A 17,787-nucleotide genomic window follows, 5' to 3' on the forward strand; every position below is an offset into this window, starting at 1 on the left:
GCGCTGCACTCCCTGTTTACGCTTCAAAGTTGCATGAAATTATTTAGTAACAGTAAAGGCCCGGCTTTGGTAAATTAATTCTGGCACATAAAGCAAACATACATTTAGGGCCAAAAAAATAAAGAAAAAGACTCATCATCATCATCAGCTGCAAGTCTAGAAAGAGTTCTTCCAGTGTTGGGGGAGAGAGGTATGACGATACCATTAACACCCTTAACCACAGTCTGTGTGGATCATTCACTTCACTTCTATTTACTTGGACAAAGCCTCCTCTTTGTGAGATCTAGTAATTGATCAGGATAAGCTGTCACAGCCTAAGCAAAAAGCATTTTATTAGGCATAGCAGTGTAATAACAAACTCTTCAGTTGTTCCCATTTCTCATTATTCTGATACCGTAACTTTGAAAGCATTATTAGACAACCGATCTTCTATCCTAATGAATCCCAGACTACACACAGAGCAATGAAATGCGATAAGGTTTGAAAATCAGAATGTAAGCAACAAAAAAGAAGTTATCCAAACAGGCAAGGATAATCTCATGCCAAAGCAAGTAACAAATTGGAAAGCGAAGTCTCAAAACGTTTTAAATTCACAGAGGTTTTCACCACAAGGTAGAAATTAAAACATTATTGCTTCTACAGGAAGTCAGGAATGACTCCTCCAAAACTATCAATATGCATTTTTAGCTACGACGTGAGAAGATGAAAGAAACTGGCATCCAATGCTCTGTTCAAACTCAAGAGAAATCATTCTATATTACTTGTCGGAAAACAACAGGTCCTATAAGGCAAAGATGAAGATTAAGCCATCATGGAATCAAAAATTCTTTTTGTAAAGTCCCAAGGCCAAGAACATCCAAAAGGCCAACAGGAAACAAAAAGCAAAGTCAATAATATTAACAGGCAAGAACACGCTCTCCTCAAGTGTCTGGAAGTGAATCTGAAGTTCACATTTCAAGACTCCCGTCACAAAGAATGAGCTTTACAAAAGCAGTTTGCCTTAGGGACACAGGAATCACAACCCTCAGACTCCAATGTATCAAAGAGCAGAAGAAGTACCTTAAAAGCTCCCTTTATGACTTCTTTCTCATCATTTATGACTCTGACAGCACCAACACAACCAGATATCAGACACCAACACAACCAGATATCAGACTCAAACTTGATTTACAGTCAAAGTACCAGACAAGAAGCTTTAAATGTTTGTCCCTTTTGGCTTAAGGTACAACTCGAGAGCAAGGCACACAGAATCTATGCATGTCTCTGTTAGAAATATCAGATGTGAAATGTGACTTTGTGCGGCACTTCGTTTATCAATTCCCTCCGCATTTCCGCATTCCAAATTTCCAGTTTTAAGGTCAGGTTGGACAGACCCACAGTTACGTCATTTGAGTTTTCTGTGTTCTTTTTTGTCGGATCAGTACATAAAAATAACACCACCTACTTCTACTGAAGTAGACTGGGTGCATTAAAGGGCGTGCTGCCCCACAGTTCTCAAGTTCACTAAGCTCAAGTCTGCCGAGTACACCTCAGGAGCTGTTGAAGCAAGTACTTAAAACTGTGACTTGAACTACCTGGAACATGTAACAAATTATACGGTAGTCACTCTAAGCAGCGCTGTATGACTGAAGAATGGATAGTTACATGTAGACAAGATTTTGTACTAAAATGTTTATTCTGTATAGTAAGCAACCAAACTGTGTAAGATACAGAATGCAGCTTTTTGTTGGGTAACAAACTCAACTATAGTAACAGTTTCCAGTTAACCTGTTTGTTTATCAGTTTGATTGCTTCTAATTACTCCTATTCAATCCACAAGCAGTCTAACACTGGGGTTAACCTGAAAGCCTGATTTAGTAACTTCTTGAGACTGAATAAAAATCTTTAACTCATTCCCAAGTCGAACGATTCCCACTGCAAAAGGATACACAAGAAAAACATTAACTGCATATTAAATTGGAAAATTAACTGGACAAGGCTTCACATTTAATACAATTATGAAAGACAGATAATGGAAAAAATCTTAAATCCAGATTCTTCAGGCTGTAGCAGAGGGCACACACAATATACCGATTTTAAGAAGTTGTAGCTTTTAAATATTCTTTCATAAAAATATATATATAGGAGAAATCAAACTATTTCCTAACAGAGGCGAAACAAGGCAAAGCGTTTAGAATAAAGGAATGTTTGTATAAACTTGATCCACTGATCTAACAAATTCCCTCTTTATGGAGCATTAGATGCCTCCCCACCTAAAGCAAACAACACCATAAGAATCTCCACCTTCTAAAATCAGAAAGACAGGCTTTGAAAGAAGGTCCAGCACACAGTAACTGCCCAAGACACGCACACTTCAAAAGCATAGACTGGAGTTAACAGTGCTACTCAAATCAACTCTATGACGTACGCCTTTCCCTTCTAATTTTCAAGTGCTAAAGCTTTATCTCAGAAAGGTTTCTCTGTTACTTCTAAGACACTTCTAACCAACAAGCAAAAAGACTCCGCAACATTTCCAATGAGTTCAGTTTTGTTTTAATGACAGGGGGCAATTCTTAGAGCAGACACTGTGTAGCTAACAACTACAAAATAGAAGAAGTTTACTGGTGCGGTCTTAGAATTCCAATTTAATCTTTGAATTTGAATCAAGGTAATTAACTTAAAAGTCAGAGTATCTGAAAATGCACACTACATTTTTACTTCCATTTTGTAATATATTCGAAGTTTTGAAGAACTAGGAAAAAGCGAAGTTGGAAAACAGTATATATCACCAAGATTACAAAAGACTGGAAAGAAAGAATACATTGCATCAGTGATCCTCATTACGTGAAGTGATTTCATCACAGTAAGTGTTTAAAAAAGTGTCAATGTTATTTAAAAAGTGTTTTGTCCCCCCCACCCCCCAAGCGCTTGTTTGAAGACAGATAAACCTTTTCTCTTAGTCAAAATGGCTTTTAAAAAAAGTTTCACAAAACAATAGCAATAATCAAAAAACCATGATTTGTATTTCCTTTAATCCATTACATCGCTAGTGCTGAAGGGCCATCCATGTAAAAAGCAGATTCTTTGGGGACACTTGTCAATTAACTTAATAAAACCCAGTTTTACGAGGATTTATCCTTCCTGCTACGAGGCGAGTCTGCTCCATTTGAGGTCACTGTCCCATTTATTCCATTTTCTACAAAAAAGAAATAAAAAAAAAATCAAGTAGAAGACACTTTATTATTTTACTACATTTGAGTACGTTCTAAACTGTCATTAATATCTCTGATGCATCTTTTTTTGTTAAATCTCATCATTACCATTTATAACATGAACCATACCATTCATTACCATCTATTCACTGGAACAGGTTGCCCAAGGAGGCTGTGGATGCCCCATCCCTGGAGGCATTCAAGGCCAGGTTGGATGTGGCTCTGGGCAGCCTGGCCTGGTGGCTGGCGACCCTGCATGTAGCAGGGGGGGGTTGAAATTGGGTGATCATTGCGGTCCTTTTCAACCCAGGCAATTCCATAACACAGCACTACAATGAAGCTTTTACCAACTTAAAAATATAAAGTTTACTAAGACAACTGAAGCATAGTTTCCTGACATGGCCAAATACCAAAACGTTTGTGTTATATATATATATGATAAACTGAAAATCAAGATTAGCCAGATAATCTCTGATAAAGAGAAATATTCTACCTGTAGTTAAGACATGCCTGTGAAATTCTGGAGTCAGCTGGTACACCCCTTGTGTTGGTTTTCATTCTTTTTCCTATTTCCTTTTTTAATGCCTAAGAAACTCGCACTCCTTTACTCACCTTTACAAGCTTTTTATACATGTAGAAAAAAATTAAGGTTAATTAAGCATACACTTAACAAAAAATATGCAGAGGTCATTTTCTGAAGAAAATATTTAAATAGATGGACAGAAGTAAAACATTAGTTATAAGAAAAGTATAGAAGGAGCTCAAGCGTAAGACTTAGACATCTAAGAACACAAGGCGAGAAGCTGATACTATCAGCAGCTCCCTACTTCTATTCCACTTCTGGGTCAGCTCAAGAGTTTTAATATAAAATAGTCAACAAGTGGTATCAATGCATAGCAAACATTTACTATGAACAATGACTTTAGTCTATGGGTCTATCGTGCCTTCATGAGAGTCAAAGAGAGCAATGTGATACCACTATGAATAAAAGTATACCCTCTATTTAATGACACCACAACCCATGGAAGCACAGCTGCTTCCTGACAGTAACCGAATTTATAGAACAGATCAGAAGAGCAGAAGTGTGTAGTCAGCTGTTCCGCTTGCATCTCTGCTCAACTAACTTGCACCACCACTCTGATTTCAAGTGACTGCTATACCGTCCTGCACAAACAACAGGTCAAGTTCATGTTTTCCATCTCCAGAAGTGTTGCAGATCACCAGAGGGAGTGGCCAATCCACAGGAATAACTGCAGATATTCCATCTCCCCTCCTTTCCTACACCCGAAGCTCCCATGCATGCTAATAAGCAACTGAGGTAAAAAACAAGAATAAAAAAACAAACCAATCAACCAAGCAGTAACATGAGTGAGAAAGAAACCGGTCACAGGCTTGAGCAGTCATACAGGAATAGTCAAAGTCTCTTTATTTGGCTGTAAATGACACCAACATCTCAGGCTTTTGTCAGGTGATCTTCAGGTTCCTCTCAAAAAAATGAGGTTATTCTGGATTTCTAAAGCTTAAAAGAATCAAGCTAGATCCGAACCAGCTGAGATCACATTATCTCAACAGTTAAGTCAAAACAAGTAAAAAGAATGAACAAATCAACAAGTCAGTGAGAAATCAACAAGTGCTTGGGCATCTCACACACATCACCAAAATACTTCTGCTATTATTGCTTGCTTCTGGCACAGCCTAAAAGAAAGGCATTTTGTGCCCTGGCTCTCCAGATGCAGCCTGCTACACTCACATACAGCTGCTCCAGAAAATAAACATCAAAAAAACCTGTTTGAAATACAACTTAATTGCATGTAGTAGTTCTCAGAAAAAAAAAAAAGCCACGTCTTGTGCAAGTGTTCTGAACAAACAAATTCAGCAGGACACCTACAGGTTCAATCGATAAAAACACCACTCAGTTTTTTTTCTAATATCACAGAGTGGCTTAGCTGGAAGGGACCCCAAGGGTCATCAAATTCCAACCCCTGCTACAGGCAGGGCCATCAACCTCTGGGTTTAATACTAGACCAGGCTGCCCAGATCACCATCCAACCTGACTTTGAACACCTCCATGGTTGGGGCATCCACAACCTCCCCGGGCAGCCTGTTCCAGCACCTCACCACTCCCTCTGTGAAGAACTTTCCCCTGATATCCACCCTAAATCTTCCCTCCTTCAACTTGAAATCATTTCCCCTTGTCATGCTATTATCTAACCTTGTAAAGAGTTGAATCCCCTCCTGTTTGTAGGCTCCCTTTAGGTACAGAAAGGCTACAATTAGGTCACCCTGCAGCCATCTCTTCTCCAGGCTGGACAAACCCAGCTCCCTCAGCCTCTCTTTGTAGGAGAGGTGCTCCAGCCCCCCAGTCATCTTAGTGGCCCTCCTCTAGACCCTCTCCAACAGCCCCCTGCCTCTCTTGTGTTGGAAGCCCCAGACCTGGATACAGTACTCCAGATGGGGCCTCATGAGGGTGGAGCAGAGAGAAAGATCATCATCTCTCATACTCCACCACATGTATATTTTAAAAACCTACACCCTGCCCCCAAAAACCCAAATCGACCTCAAAAACAATAAAATAAAAATCAGAATCAAAAGCAGAAGAGGTCGGCAACAAGCAGTTAGCAGCAAAGGATCACATGGAAATAAGCTTTTGAACTGACTGAGTTCCAAAGAAGTTTGGGAATTATTCAAGCTAACACTTAACTATACAGAAGCTCAACTGTATGACAGATTTATTTACATAAACTGAGTACATAATTTCATCGGAGGAAAAGGCAAACTGTTCACTTCTCATTTCCTATAAGAAGAGTCTGACACAAACCAGGAGTCATCCATTCATTTCCAAAAACTTTTACAGAAGGTTAAATTAGTAAGCAGTTGTTACCTATGCCTTTAAAGAAGCATTAAAATGCTATTTTTAGTAAAGACAGCCCAACGTGAGCTTATTTAGTGGATCTTCACTCGGTGGCACTGAAAAATATGCTTGAAATTCACTGCAAGAAAAAAAACAACCCTAAAAGTGATTTTGAGAACATCTAAAAATGTCTGTTCCCTTTTTATATCTGAACACAATATAAGCAGGACAGATTTCGTGCAAGTAATAAAATTAGACACAATAAAATGCAGTGCTGCATTAACTGTAACAGTGACTCCATCATTCCATCAACTACAAGAGGAAGCCAAGCTCACCATTTCTAGATCAATCCGAGGTGTTTTTTTTTAATCAATAAAATAAATTAACCAATACTGCTTCTGTAACTGAACCATCCCATCTGAGCGTGAAACACGGAATTTTTTGAGCAATTTTATCCTAAAAGGTTCTCTACTATCTGAAGGTGCTTTCAAGACACCAAAGAAACAGGAAACTTGAAAATACAAACCTCTTTCTTTTCTGGAGGTCTTTCCTTTAGCTGTGACAAACTTCTTTTTCACCAATTGAGGCTGAGAAGAAGAATGCTCTCTCCATCTCCGAAGTTGGAAATTAATGAATTTCCACATCATAAATGCCTGAGCCAAGCAGATGGAGGCCAGTACGCTGATTCTGAGGAAGAAATAAGTACAGGTTTAGCAGTAGGTTCACCTTGTTGTTCAAAGGCAAAAGGAAAGCAAAACAGCACATCATACAGTTTGTCTGTATATCAGAAATGGCCTTTTTACTTTGGCTCTTCCAATCTAACAGCTGCTCTTTCTGGATGACACATCCAGAAACTCGAGGTACCCTCATCTGAACATGGGTCTTCCAGTTCTGAATATTTGGACTGTAAGGTACTGTGGATACTGGCAATGTTTTAATAAATTCCTTTTCTGCTTTTAATTCATAAAAAGGCTGAGTGGTTGGCTGAATATTCTGCATCAGACAGCAGCAACAATAAAGCAGCATAATAAAGGCAGAGAAAGAGGTGAGAATCTTCAATGAGATCCAAAGATGCTCTGGATATGATGTCCTGTCACTGCAATTATTTATAGCTCAATTTAATAACTCTAAGATGTGAAAGGCATCTCTACAGTTGCATATTCCTTTTAATCTTGTTTTATTTCCCTAACTCATAATCAGTTATAGATTCCTCTGTGACAGACTGTAAATTCTTCCATTCATTTCAATGTGCCTCACAAGTGTTTTTATCTTCCTCTTTTTTTAACCAAAGCCATGCCCATGGATCCCAACAGGTGCATGAAAACACTTCACCATTCAGTACTACCAACATTAACACTATGCAAGTTTAACACAGATCACTCTTAGGAGACATTCCAAGTTTACTGTACCTAACAGCCAGGATATTGAAGTTTCCAGTGCTGAAATTCAGCTGCTGATTTTCTGCTCTTGCCAGACCAAAGCCAAAAGTGAGGACCGAAAGAATCAAGGTGAGAAGCCTTCCCAAAACAAAAAGGACTGCCCACAGTGAAAATCTGCAAAGAGAAAGACCACAAACATGACATGAATTCTCTGCACACAGCACAAGTACTAACAAGGCAAATATTTACTCTGAACTCTAAGAACTCATCTGAGAATTAAGAACTCGACTCGATCATTTTTCACTTATCCTAATCGTGTATTTTCAGTTATTACAGGAGATAAAAATTACGAAAAGCTTCAGTGAAGATTTCTTCTCCTACAAACCAGGACTTTTTTCTGGAAATTATCTTCAGCTCAACAGAAAGTGCCTGCCACGGCTATCAGAACATTAGCATCTTATTGGCTTATTTAGAGCTGACTGCATTAGCAGCCCAGGCTTTTGCCTTCTGTACAAGACACGCACCTGGAAAATGTTTTATTTTTAATAGAAGTAGCACAAGATGTAACTTTCTTCTATGTAGATACTAACATCTACTTGTATGGGTGAATAAGTAATAATAATAATAATAATAATAAGCAAAAATTCAACAGTTTTTTTTAGTCTGGAGGACAACGGCCTCTAAGGAAATACAAGACAACTTTCCCTCTAATTCTGGCTTCTGCTTAGTTAAAATTCAAGACAGAGGTTACGTGAATTTGAAAGACGCTGACTACTTACCCTTTTTGGTATCTTTCATCACTGAAGTAGAAAAGACGAGATATGTGGAAAAGAAATTCAACGAAGTAATGCAATACCAGGAGGACAAGTCCGAGATGGGTCAGGCTATTAAAACAAACAGAACATGCATTCAAACGTTTTGTTACACGTTTAAGACAGTGAATGAAGACAGTAAAACTTCAGAAATGACTTACTTCAAAAGATAGGCTCCAGCAATATGAAAGAGATAAAGTCCAATGTAGACAATTTGGCGAAAGATATCCTCCTATTAACAAGAAACAAATAATTACACATTACACACAGTGCTATACGATGTTACAGTACAGACTGCTTTCTAGTCCTAGAAATTGTTGTCTTCTCATCTACCCCATGTGGCCTGTTTCGGCACTGAGTTATTCAACCTACATCACGTAATTCTACACTACTTACTTACCAATAGTATACAATATTTTCGATGTACACCTTTGTGAGAAAATGCATTTGAAAATGCTTTTCAAAAGCTAATAAATCTCTTTGTTAAGACTTACTGAACTTGTAGCAGTTATTACAATACATAATTGGTATGAGCTATCGTGTCCCTTCTGTAGTTTGACACGTCTGCTGCTATTCTGATTCTATCAGATTGTTACAGGAATAAAGTAAAAGTCTATGAACCAGAAAGAAAAAAGGTCACAACTGTTGTTACGCATCTTAAAAAAATCAAGACCGTTCATGATTTTGTGCACCACTGGCAGTAAATAGAATAACATTACTACGCATTGGTATCAGGTTACTTGGTCACACTTCAAGCTTGGTTTGAGTCACATCCATTCAAACAAACGCTTCAGAAAAACTAAGTAGGGAAAGAAACGTGAAAGAGAATACATAGAAACACCACCCGTGAAAAGAATCATAGAATCATAGAATTACCCAGGTTGGAAAAGACCTTGACGATCATCAAGTCCAACCGCAGCCTAACCATAGTACCCTAACTCTAAAAACCCTCTGCTAAATCATATCCCTGAGCACTGGGAGACTCAGGGAAGAAGACTTACTGAAGTATACGGTATCACAGTATGAGTATTCATTCTGAAATGGTATGTAGAACATATTCTTTTGTGCTCAAGAACTCTTAAAGATTCCCTGTGCTTCAGATAAGAGGCTTTCAGTTTTATCATACACGTATTTAAATTCAACCAACCAAAGAAACACAAGAAAACCTCCTGAAAATGTAATCTTTTAAGATCTACACCACATCTCCAATGCTTTACCTCAAAGCTGACTGATGCACAAAATGAAACATGCGTTACAACACCTAATTACATAGAGAGAGGGAATATAGTTAAAAACCTATTCTAAGTGATCCTAAAGACAACAAAAACAGGTTATGTCAGAGAAAATACGAGTGCACTCACTATAAACACTCCAGTTCTCCAAGTACTATCAGAGCAAGTCTTTTGCACTTTATCTTCAGAACAAAGGTAACATTTAAATAGCCTGTACTGCCTGCTTACATAAACTGTCAGACTTAAGGCCTATTGCAATGACTCAGGCGGAGCTATCCACCACTATACAAAAAGCTGAGCTGAGAATCTCCACATTTTCCTTTTTTAAATGTCAGAAGTAGAAACAACTGGACCTGAGCAAAATAAGGCAATTCCTGCGTGAGAAGTAGGGCAGCAAATCAAGACCAGAGAGGTGAAACCATGATTAAGGGGGGGCGACAACTGGAAACTTGATAAAATAAAACAAACAACCTTAAAACGTAACCTAAGAGCTAAAGGCCCAAATGACCAAACAAAACACTACTATTAAGTACACAGCATTTCTGCCACTTACGGCAGCTTTCTTAGAGTCACATTAAAACAAACAGAAACCAGAACCAACCAATACTTGGATATTAATTTAAATTCTGGAGATATCACTGCCCAAGCATGGCAATACCGGAGCATCAGCTGAAGTATCTGCAAAACATCACTGCTGATACTGTGCTCAGCATGAAAACAATGCTTCTCATTACTACTTTCCCAAGCCTGCTCTAGGCCCTGGAGTAAAGACCTGTGGTTACCTAACATACATTTCATTTCCTCGAATAAAGCAGAACCCTGACAGCAGAGACTCAGTGTAGTCACAGAGCAACAAGAGTTTTTAAAAGGAAGTCGTGCATGCAAAATCAACCTCAGCAAAGAACATGTAAAGAGACTATTTAAGTTGGTCAAGAAAGGCAAAAACTGTGCTACAAAAATCTACAGTGAACTCAATGTTAACAGTTAAATTCTGAGAAACACAATGGACAGAACTCTCATGAGGCAAAGATGCCGTTCAAACACTCACTACAACACTAACTAGAAATCCTGCTGAGGACAGTGGCATTTGCAACAAACCCCAGTAGTTAATATTGCTTGGATTTAGCACGTTATTCACTGCTTCCATTCAATACCTGTATTGCGATTCCTGAAGCAATTCCATATTTCAATGAGATTATTTGACCTCATTGCAGCCTTTCAATACCTGAAGGGAATTTACACCCAGGAGGGGAGTAAACTCTTCGAAAGGGCTGACAATAGCAGGACACTGGGAAATGGTTTTAAGTTAAAAGAGGGAAGATTTAGGTTGGATGTTAGGGGGAAGTTCTTCACTAGGAGAGTGGATAGGCCCTGGAACAGGCTGCCCAGGGAGGTTGTGGATGCCCCGTCCTTGGAGGTGTTCAAGACCAGGTTGGACGGGGCCCTGGGCAACCTGATCTAGTAAATGTGTATGTTTGGTGGCCCTGCCAGGCAGGGGGGTTGGAACTACATGATCCTTGAGGTCCCTTCCAAACTGCGTCATTCTGCGATATTAAGACAAGTAATTATAGGAAACAAGAAAAGATTCTAAAACAAAAAAATCTCCCGTACATTTGTTCAAAGGAAAATTCAAGTTCTTTCAGTAGATGGGATATGCCAGTGATTGCTATTTACACAACAGATACACAGTGATTTTACTTCAGAAATACAGGGTTTAAATGAAATCAAAACCTTTGCTTTCTCACATGTACATCCGAGCACCCAAAATTCCAATAAGGAAAAGCTTAAATACACAGATAAGAAAGGAGCTGGAAATGGAGGGTAACACACTTTCCCAAAGAGATGAATCTCTGCTAATCGGGCTGCTTTGTTTGGTGTTCTTTACGTTAACGTTTTGAACTTACTTTTTTAGTTTTCTGGAAGTATAATTCAGGAAAAGCATGAAACCAGTATGCCAACTGTAAGATGTAGAAAAACTTCATTTGAAACCTGTACAATACAGCAAGAATTGAAGAATATTACTTTCTCTTAATAAACTTCAAACACTCCAGAAACTCTAGTGAATATATTTAATCACTCTCTCTAAACAAAAAACAGATCCTTGTTGCCAGTCAGCTTTGTTCTCAGAAAGATCAAATAATAAAATTCACCGCAGCTTCATTCTATAAATAAACATCCTACATTAAGATTACTGTGTACTGCTGGCTGACAGAAAGTAAAGCTCCTCTGTCAATACAAACAAGAAAATAAATCAGTGACAAATTTCATGTCAGCCTCGTTATTCTATGCAATCTGTATATGACTTCAAAATGCCAACAGCCCTCTCCTCCCCCAGCACCGTCCTTTAAGGAAGAGGCCTTACGGAATCAGAGTGTGTGGGTAGTCCCTCCACAGAGAGGTTGGATCTGATATGTAGTTCTCCTAGAAAACAAAAGCACAGCTTCTGAAGTCACACAGTGTTGCTGTTTCCTAGTTAGAAATTATGAATAGACACACACACGTGTATTTTTATACATCCACGGTGCGTACATATAAATACCGACACAACCACACACAAGTAAAAGCTGCAGATCGATACACTCACAAAACGGGAACAACTAAACACAAGTGTATTAGCTAAAAGGAAAAAAAAAGGCACAAAAACAATCCAAGCGCTCATAGAAGAAAACATTCCTTCTGAGATGGAGGTCACTTCATCACCACAGACAGAAGTCTTCCCTTGTAAACTGCTGACAAGCTTCAAGCTTAACTAAGACAAGGGAAGTTTTTTTAGCTTTTAACTTAAACAATAGGTTACTCCCCATAAGGAAAGAATAATTTAGGAGTTTACAATGAACCAGATACTTCTCTGTAAGCACCTGTGTAAATGGGAACAAGGGCTGGCTCATGACTTCTGAAACCAGAAACTGGGGTGAGTACGAACACAGCCCAGTGCTAGCACAGGGCATGGCATCTGACAGGGCACACTCACCTAAACCTACAGCAACTTGTCTGCTGCCCATTCCTTAGGCTGACAAAATGTGTGGCATAACTAATATGTTAAACATTTATTTCACAATAATGAACAATCACACAAAAAACTATGGAGGATGAAGCGTCCCAATAGAGTTTAGAAGTCACCGCTTATAACAGCAAATTCAGTTCACTCAGACGGAGTAACAATAACACCACAGGGCTTCATGCTTAGTTTTGATACAACTCATACAGAGTTCTGAAACCTGCCCCTGCTTTAATATTAAAATCAGCTAAAGCCAGAATAAGCTGGAATCTTATTGATCTTGTTAAGTTGTAGTCTTCATAAGAAACACAAGAAGCGTACTTACAGAGACAAGAATACTTGTGCCCCAGACACAGGAGAAAAGGTAGAACGCGCTGAGCTGGCCAGACTCATTGAACTTGCTATGCTTCGTTTTGGAAAAGTGCATTTTCCTGTTAATTTTCTGAAATGAAAGTCCACTGTTATTTATATGTTCTTGTACTAAACATCACCTGTTACCTGCATTAGAACATCTGAATGCTCCAATGAATGCCTTAGCATTTTAAAAGGTAAACTTTAGCATTAAATTATTTAAGTTAACGGTCAAAGTCTGACTATTATCATGATTAAAGGAATTAAGTCTTTTGTACTTACATCCAATACATACTCCTGAATAATAGCGTGTATGATTATTGCTACGAGCATATAGAAGAAAATCGTAGCCAAGTCTTTGATGCCATAGTGATAGAGAGAGATTGTTTCTGCAGATTGTTCTTCTAGAAGACAGAAACAGAATTAACTGTTAGTTAGGCACTGATACAGTTTTATGGCCAACAAGTTTGTTTCTTAACGTGAAACCTTTCAGACAAAAGTCATTTGTTGTCAGCTGAACAAATCTAAGTCCAATTAAACCACCACCCTGAGCTAGGTCACTAGACTCCATTTACAGTAATCTTCTCCATCACATCAGAAACTCAATCTGATTTTGGAAGGATGTAATATAAAAATGGAAACTCAAGTGCACTTAGGAAGCTTAGACAAATGCACTGAAAGGGAACTATAAAATTACATTCAACTATCAGCCCTCCCCCCAACTAAGTAGAACAGATCATCACTTGCATAACCAGAGTAAGAATATGAACTTATTAACCAGTGAAACTGAGCTTCAGGATTGAGAACAAACCCAGCAAAGCAGAAACATTTTCCCCAACGCAATTAAAACTCTTAAAACTCTTTCCTGCCTATTCAAACTCAACTCTTTCCTGTCTATTCAAACTCAGTACCTTATCCTCAGTTTAGGGCATACAACACGTTAGCGGTATCTGAGGATACAACCCCATGACTAACCAAGCACCTGCAAGGCACATACATACCTGTGGCAGGAATGGTAACGTTATACTGAAGAGTGACAAAAATGACAGCTGCTTTGGCTGTAATCTGAAAAAGAAAAATGCACAAGTGCTGTAGAATCTCACCAACATAAACTAAAAAATCTTTGTTCTGAAGTCTTTTTGGGGCAGGGAGATGATACCTTCACAAAACAAAACAAAAGCAGCAATTCTTGTTCATCAACAACAATTGCCAAGTGTAAGACATTTTGCTACCTGAAGATCCCCACCACATTATTACAATGATTCAAAGGAAACTGGATTTCTTCTTAAATCTTTACTTTTTTTTCCCCACTGAAACAGCACTCTGTCAACAAGCACCAGGTTTTCTTGGAACCGTCTCTGTGTAACTTCTGAGAACCCAACTAAGCTGCCAGAATTGGTTCAAATGCCCAGGGCTTGCTATCCGTGGAAGGAGCCTCCAAAGGACTCACAGCACCAGCCAGTTCTGATGTGCCATGCCAAGGCTTACTCAGCTAACACTGCTCAGCTGAGCAAGGTCAAGGCAGCATCAATACCGTACCGTACCAGCACTGACTGTGGCAGGTGAAATCCAAGGCCTGTACATAAGCATTTCTGAGACCCTGGCAATCTGCTAAGCCTCACCATATGTATAACAGAGGCACATGATCCATCTGTGCCAAGATATAAAGTAAATGTCCTGAAGTGAAAATCTGGAGACTAAGACTTTGGCACACCCAACCCACCCAACGCTACCAGCAATGTGGTAAATAAGCAATAAGCATACACACATGGGAAGGGTTTAGGTCTGTATCTTTAACCTCAGACTCCACAAAACCACACTGTAAGGTCTGGAGTGATTTCTAGGCGACTTTTGATAGTAAAACCACACAAAGCAGCATTCTCGGTGTGTCCCATCTTTGCTTTTGAGATGTTGGGAGGTTTTCAAGCCCCACCGTGCCCCTACACCTAAGCAGTACAAAGGCTGGGTAAAACTCTGCCGAAAGCCATCTATCTACATGGGTAAAACACCCACTGGCTGGGGCTCTGAAGAGCCACAACCGTGCCAAGCGGACGTGTCCTACTGCGATAGGGCACGCTGGGAACACCTCACGACGGCTCTCATAAGGGAACCCAGCACGGCACACTCGGCTCATCACACCCACACTGGGTTTCTGGGTTACTCGGAGCTCCGCAGGCCCTGTGGGCCGGGCCGGCCGCAGTGAGCCGGCGTTGGCCGGGTGATGCTCGCCCCTCGGCCCGCTTGGCGGCCGTAGGTACACGTCACCGCTGGCCGCCCTTCCCCCTGCGGGCTGCGCGGCGCCGCGCGGCCTCACGGGAGTGGTAGTGCCGGCGGGGCCGTCCGTGCAGCGCACACAAAGAGCGCGGTAAGGCAGGGCAGGGCAGGGCCGGGCCGCGCCTCCCCGCCGCCCCCCTCCGCCTCCCCCGGTCCGAACGCGGCCACACGCCGCGCACCCCTCCCTCCCTCCCCCGGCCGAGTGCCACGTAACCCCGCCGTGTGGCGGTGCACGGTCCCGCTCGAGAGGAGGCTGCGGCGGGCAGCGCGTCTCCGCGCCGAGGCGGCGAAGAGGGCGTTCCCGGAGGGGCCGGGCCCCGGGGAGCGGGGACGCGTTGCCCGCCCGGGCTCCCCCCCGTACGGCCGCGATCGCGGCACCGCGCTGCCGCCCGCCCCCGGGCCGCACGGGGCTCCCGGCGAAGGGGGAGGAGGGAGCGGGAGCCTCACCTCGAACATGAGCCCCAGCAGGAAGATCATGGCCATGCAGGACACGATGTCGGCGTGGTTCTGCACGATGAACTCGTGGCTCAGCACCGGCGGGTTCTTGTTGCTCTTCTTGCGGATCGCCATGGCGGGCCGGGAGCTGGGCGCCGCCGCCTCCCCGCTGCCAGCACAGCTCTCGCCGCGGCCAGGAAGAGGCGGGGGGGAGGAGGCGGCCGCGCAGCAGAGGAATGGCAGCAGCCGCCGCTTCACCCCGCCCCGCCCGCCGCGGCCCCGAGCGGCCCTTCCTCCGCTGCCCGGCCGCTGGGAGCAGCCCCCGTCGCTGCCCGCCAGCGCCCCTGCCGGCCGGAGGGGTCTTCGGCCCGCTCGCCCGCCCGCGGGGAGGCGGTGGCTCGCCGCCTCGCAGCCCCCGACGGCGACGTGAGGGGCGGCCGGGGCTCCTCGGACGGCGCTACGTGGCTGCGACCGCCTGCCGGCCTGCGTTGCACAAAGCCGCCTTCGGTTTTCTCTTCCGCCTCTCTGGCGAAGTTTAGTTTCCATGAGGCCGTCGCTAGCTGGTCGTCGGGTGAACGGAGGATGCCGTTAGGAAACGGCATTCGTTGGGTTTGTTTATGGTTACGGCCTCGGGGTAGGAACTAACAGCAGGTTCCTGCCAGCCCATAGCACGGAACAACACACATCCAAACAACCTGGAGTCCCAGGACGAGAAAAGTTACCCCATTAAAAGGGCAAAAAAGCCCCTAAATCAGAAATATGGAAGGGATCGAGCATTTTTAACAGCCCTAAATGAGTTCATGAATAAAAGCTGACAGTACAAAGCAGAGAATGCCCTCAATGATGCATTTTAGTATTACAGGAAATCATCAGACATCAGGAAGAACTTCTCGATCACTATCAGTGCTGATAAGATAACAAAAGGTGACAAGGAATTAAAAATGCATCCTGCCACTTACCATCTGCTTGCGTTAGAAAGACAATACTCCAACTGGCAAGAACTGAACAAGATAATAAAGAGGGATGAGGGAACGGACACGGGGAAATGGTTTTAAGTTGAAAGAGGGAAGATTTAGGTTGGATGTTAGGGGGAAGTTGTTCACTAGGAGAGTGGTTAGGCCCTGGAACAGGCTGCCCAGGGAGGTTGTGGATGCCCCGTCCTTGGAGGTGTTCAAGACCAGGTTGGACGGGGCCCTGGGCAACCTGATCTAGTAAAGGTGTATGTTTGGTGGCCCTGCCAGGCAGGGGGGTTGGAACTACATGATCCTTGAGGTCCCTTCCAACCCGGGTCATTGTGTGATTCTGTGATCTGTGAATTAAGCAATTGTGAGAAGGGCAGGAGAAGGACTGAGGATTCTCTGGGTTAAAGAAGTTCCCTGAAAACAACGGCAAGACAAGACATCTTAGGTTGATCACTTGCTGGAATCTGTAACATCAATTTTCTGAGAGCTGTTTAGATTGACAGTGTAGCTGCACTGTACTTCATTAGGAAAAAGGAAAGTGAAAACCATTCAGCAGCAAGAAATAAGGTTCTGAACTTGGCACACAGGTGCCACCTAAAATCTCACAGTCAGCAAGGAGTCTTAAGGCTTGAGCAATGTCACAGATGCAAGTGTACGTCTTAGTGCAAACTCTGCTTTAAACAATTCAGAGACACCACATATACCACGAAAGACAAGTCTGGTCAAACTGCTGTTTCCCTCATCCCTCAAGAATTCTGGGTGTTGGCTGCATCACAGTATAGAATATGTAGTTCTTTACATCGCATCTCTTTCTTCACTGTCTGCAGTTTAACTCAGTTCTGAAGGCATTTCCATAAACACAGTTAAACAGAAGAAAATGGTTCAGTGACACCTGGGATGCCAGTAGACTTCTTTAGCTTGGGAAGGTAATGAGACATCAACAAAGAATCACAGAATGACCCGGGTTGGAAGGGACCTCAAGGATCATGTAGTTCCAACCCCCCTGCCTGGCAGGGCCACCAAACATACACATGTACTAGATCAGGTTGCCCAGGGCCCCGTCCAACCTGGTCTTGAACACCTCCAAGGACGGGGCATCCACAACCTCCCTGGGCAGCCTGTTCCAGGGCCTAACCACTCTCCTAGTGAAGAACTTCCCCCTGACATCCAACCTAAATCTTCCCTCTTTTAACTTAAAACCATTTCCCCGTGTCCTGGCTTTCAACACTTCATAACAAACCCTATTGTTGTTTTAGGTTCTCAGCCATATCACTGTGACAAAACCATACCATTTCACTTAAA

The 17,787-nt window shown here is 42.2% G+C and overlaps 1 protein-coding gene across 1 annotated transcript; it reads right to left on the reverse strand.

Moving 5' to 3' along the window:
* Positions 1-315: 315 nt before the first annotated feature.
* TRAM1 (translocation associated membrane protein 1) lies at positions 316-15,822 on the reverse strand. Its single transcript, XM_015855718.2, has 11 exons — positions 15,536-15,822; positions 13,816-13,879; positions 13,097-13,218; positions 12,789-12,905; positions 11,828-11,886; positions 11,370-11,454; positions 8,395-8,465; positions 8,201-8,305; positions 7,452-7,595; positions 6,569-6,729; positions 316-3,175 (listed from the first exon to the last, which is right to left on the reverse strand). The coding sequence occupies exons 1-11, from the start codon at positions 15,656-15,658 to the stop codon at positions 3,102-3,104; spliced, it is 1,125 nt and encodes a 374-aa protein (XP_015711204.1). The 5' UTR covers positions 15,659-15,822; the 3' UTR covers positions 316-3,101.
* Between the last annotated feature and the right edge of the window lie 1,965 nt (positions 15,823-17,787).

Source organism: Coturnix japonica, chromosome 2, assembly GCF_001577835.2.
Source record: "Coturnix japonica isolate 7356 chromosome 2, Coturnix japonica 2.1, whole genome shotgun sequence".
Classification (NCBI taxonomy): domain Eukaryota; kingdom Metazoa; phylum Chordata; class Aves; order Galliformes; family Phasianidae; genus Coturnix; species Coturnix japonica.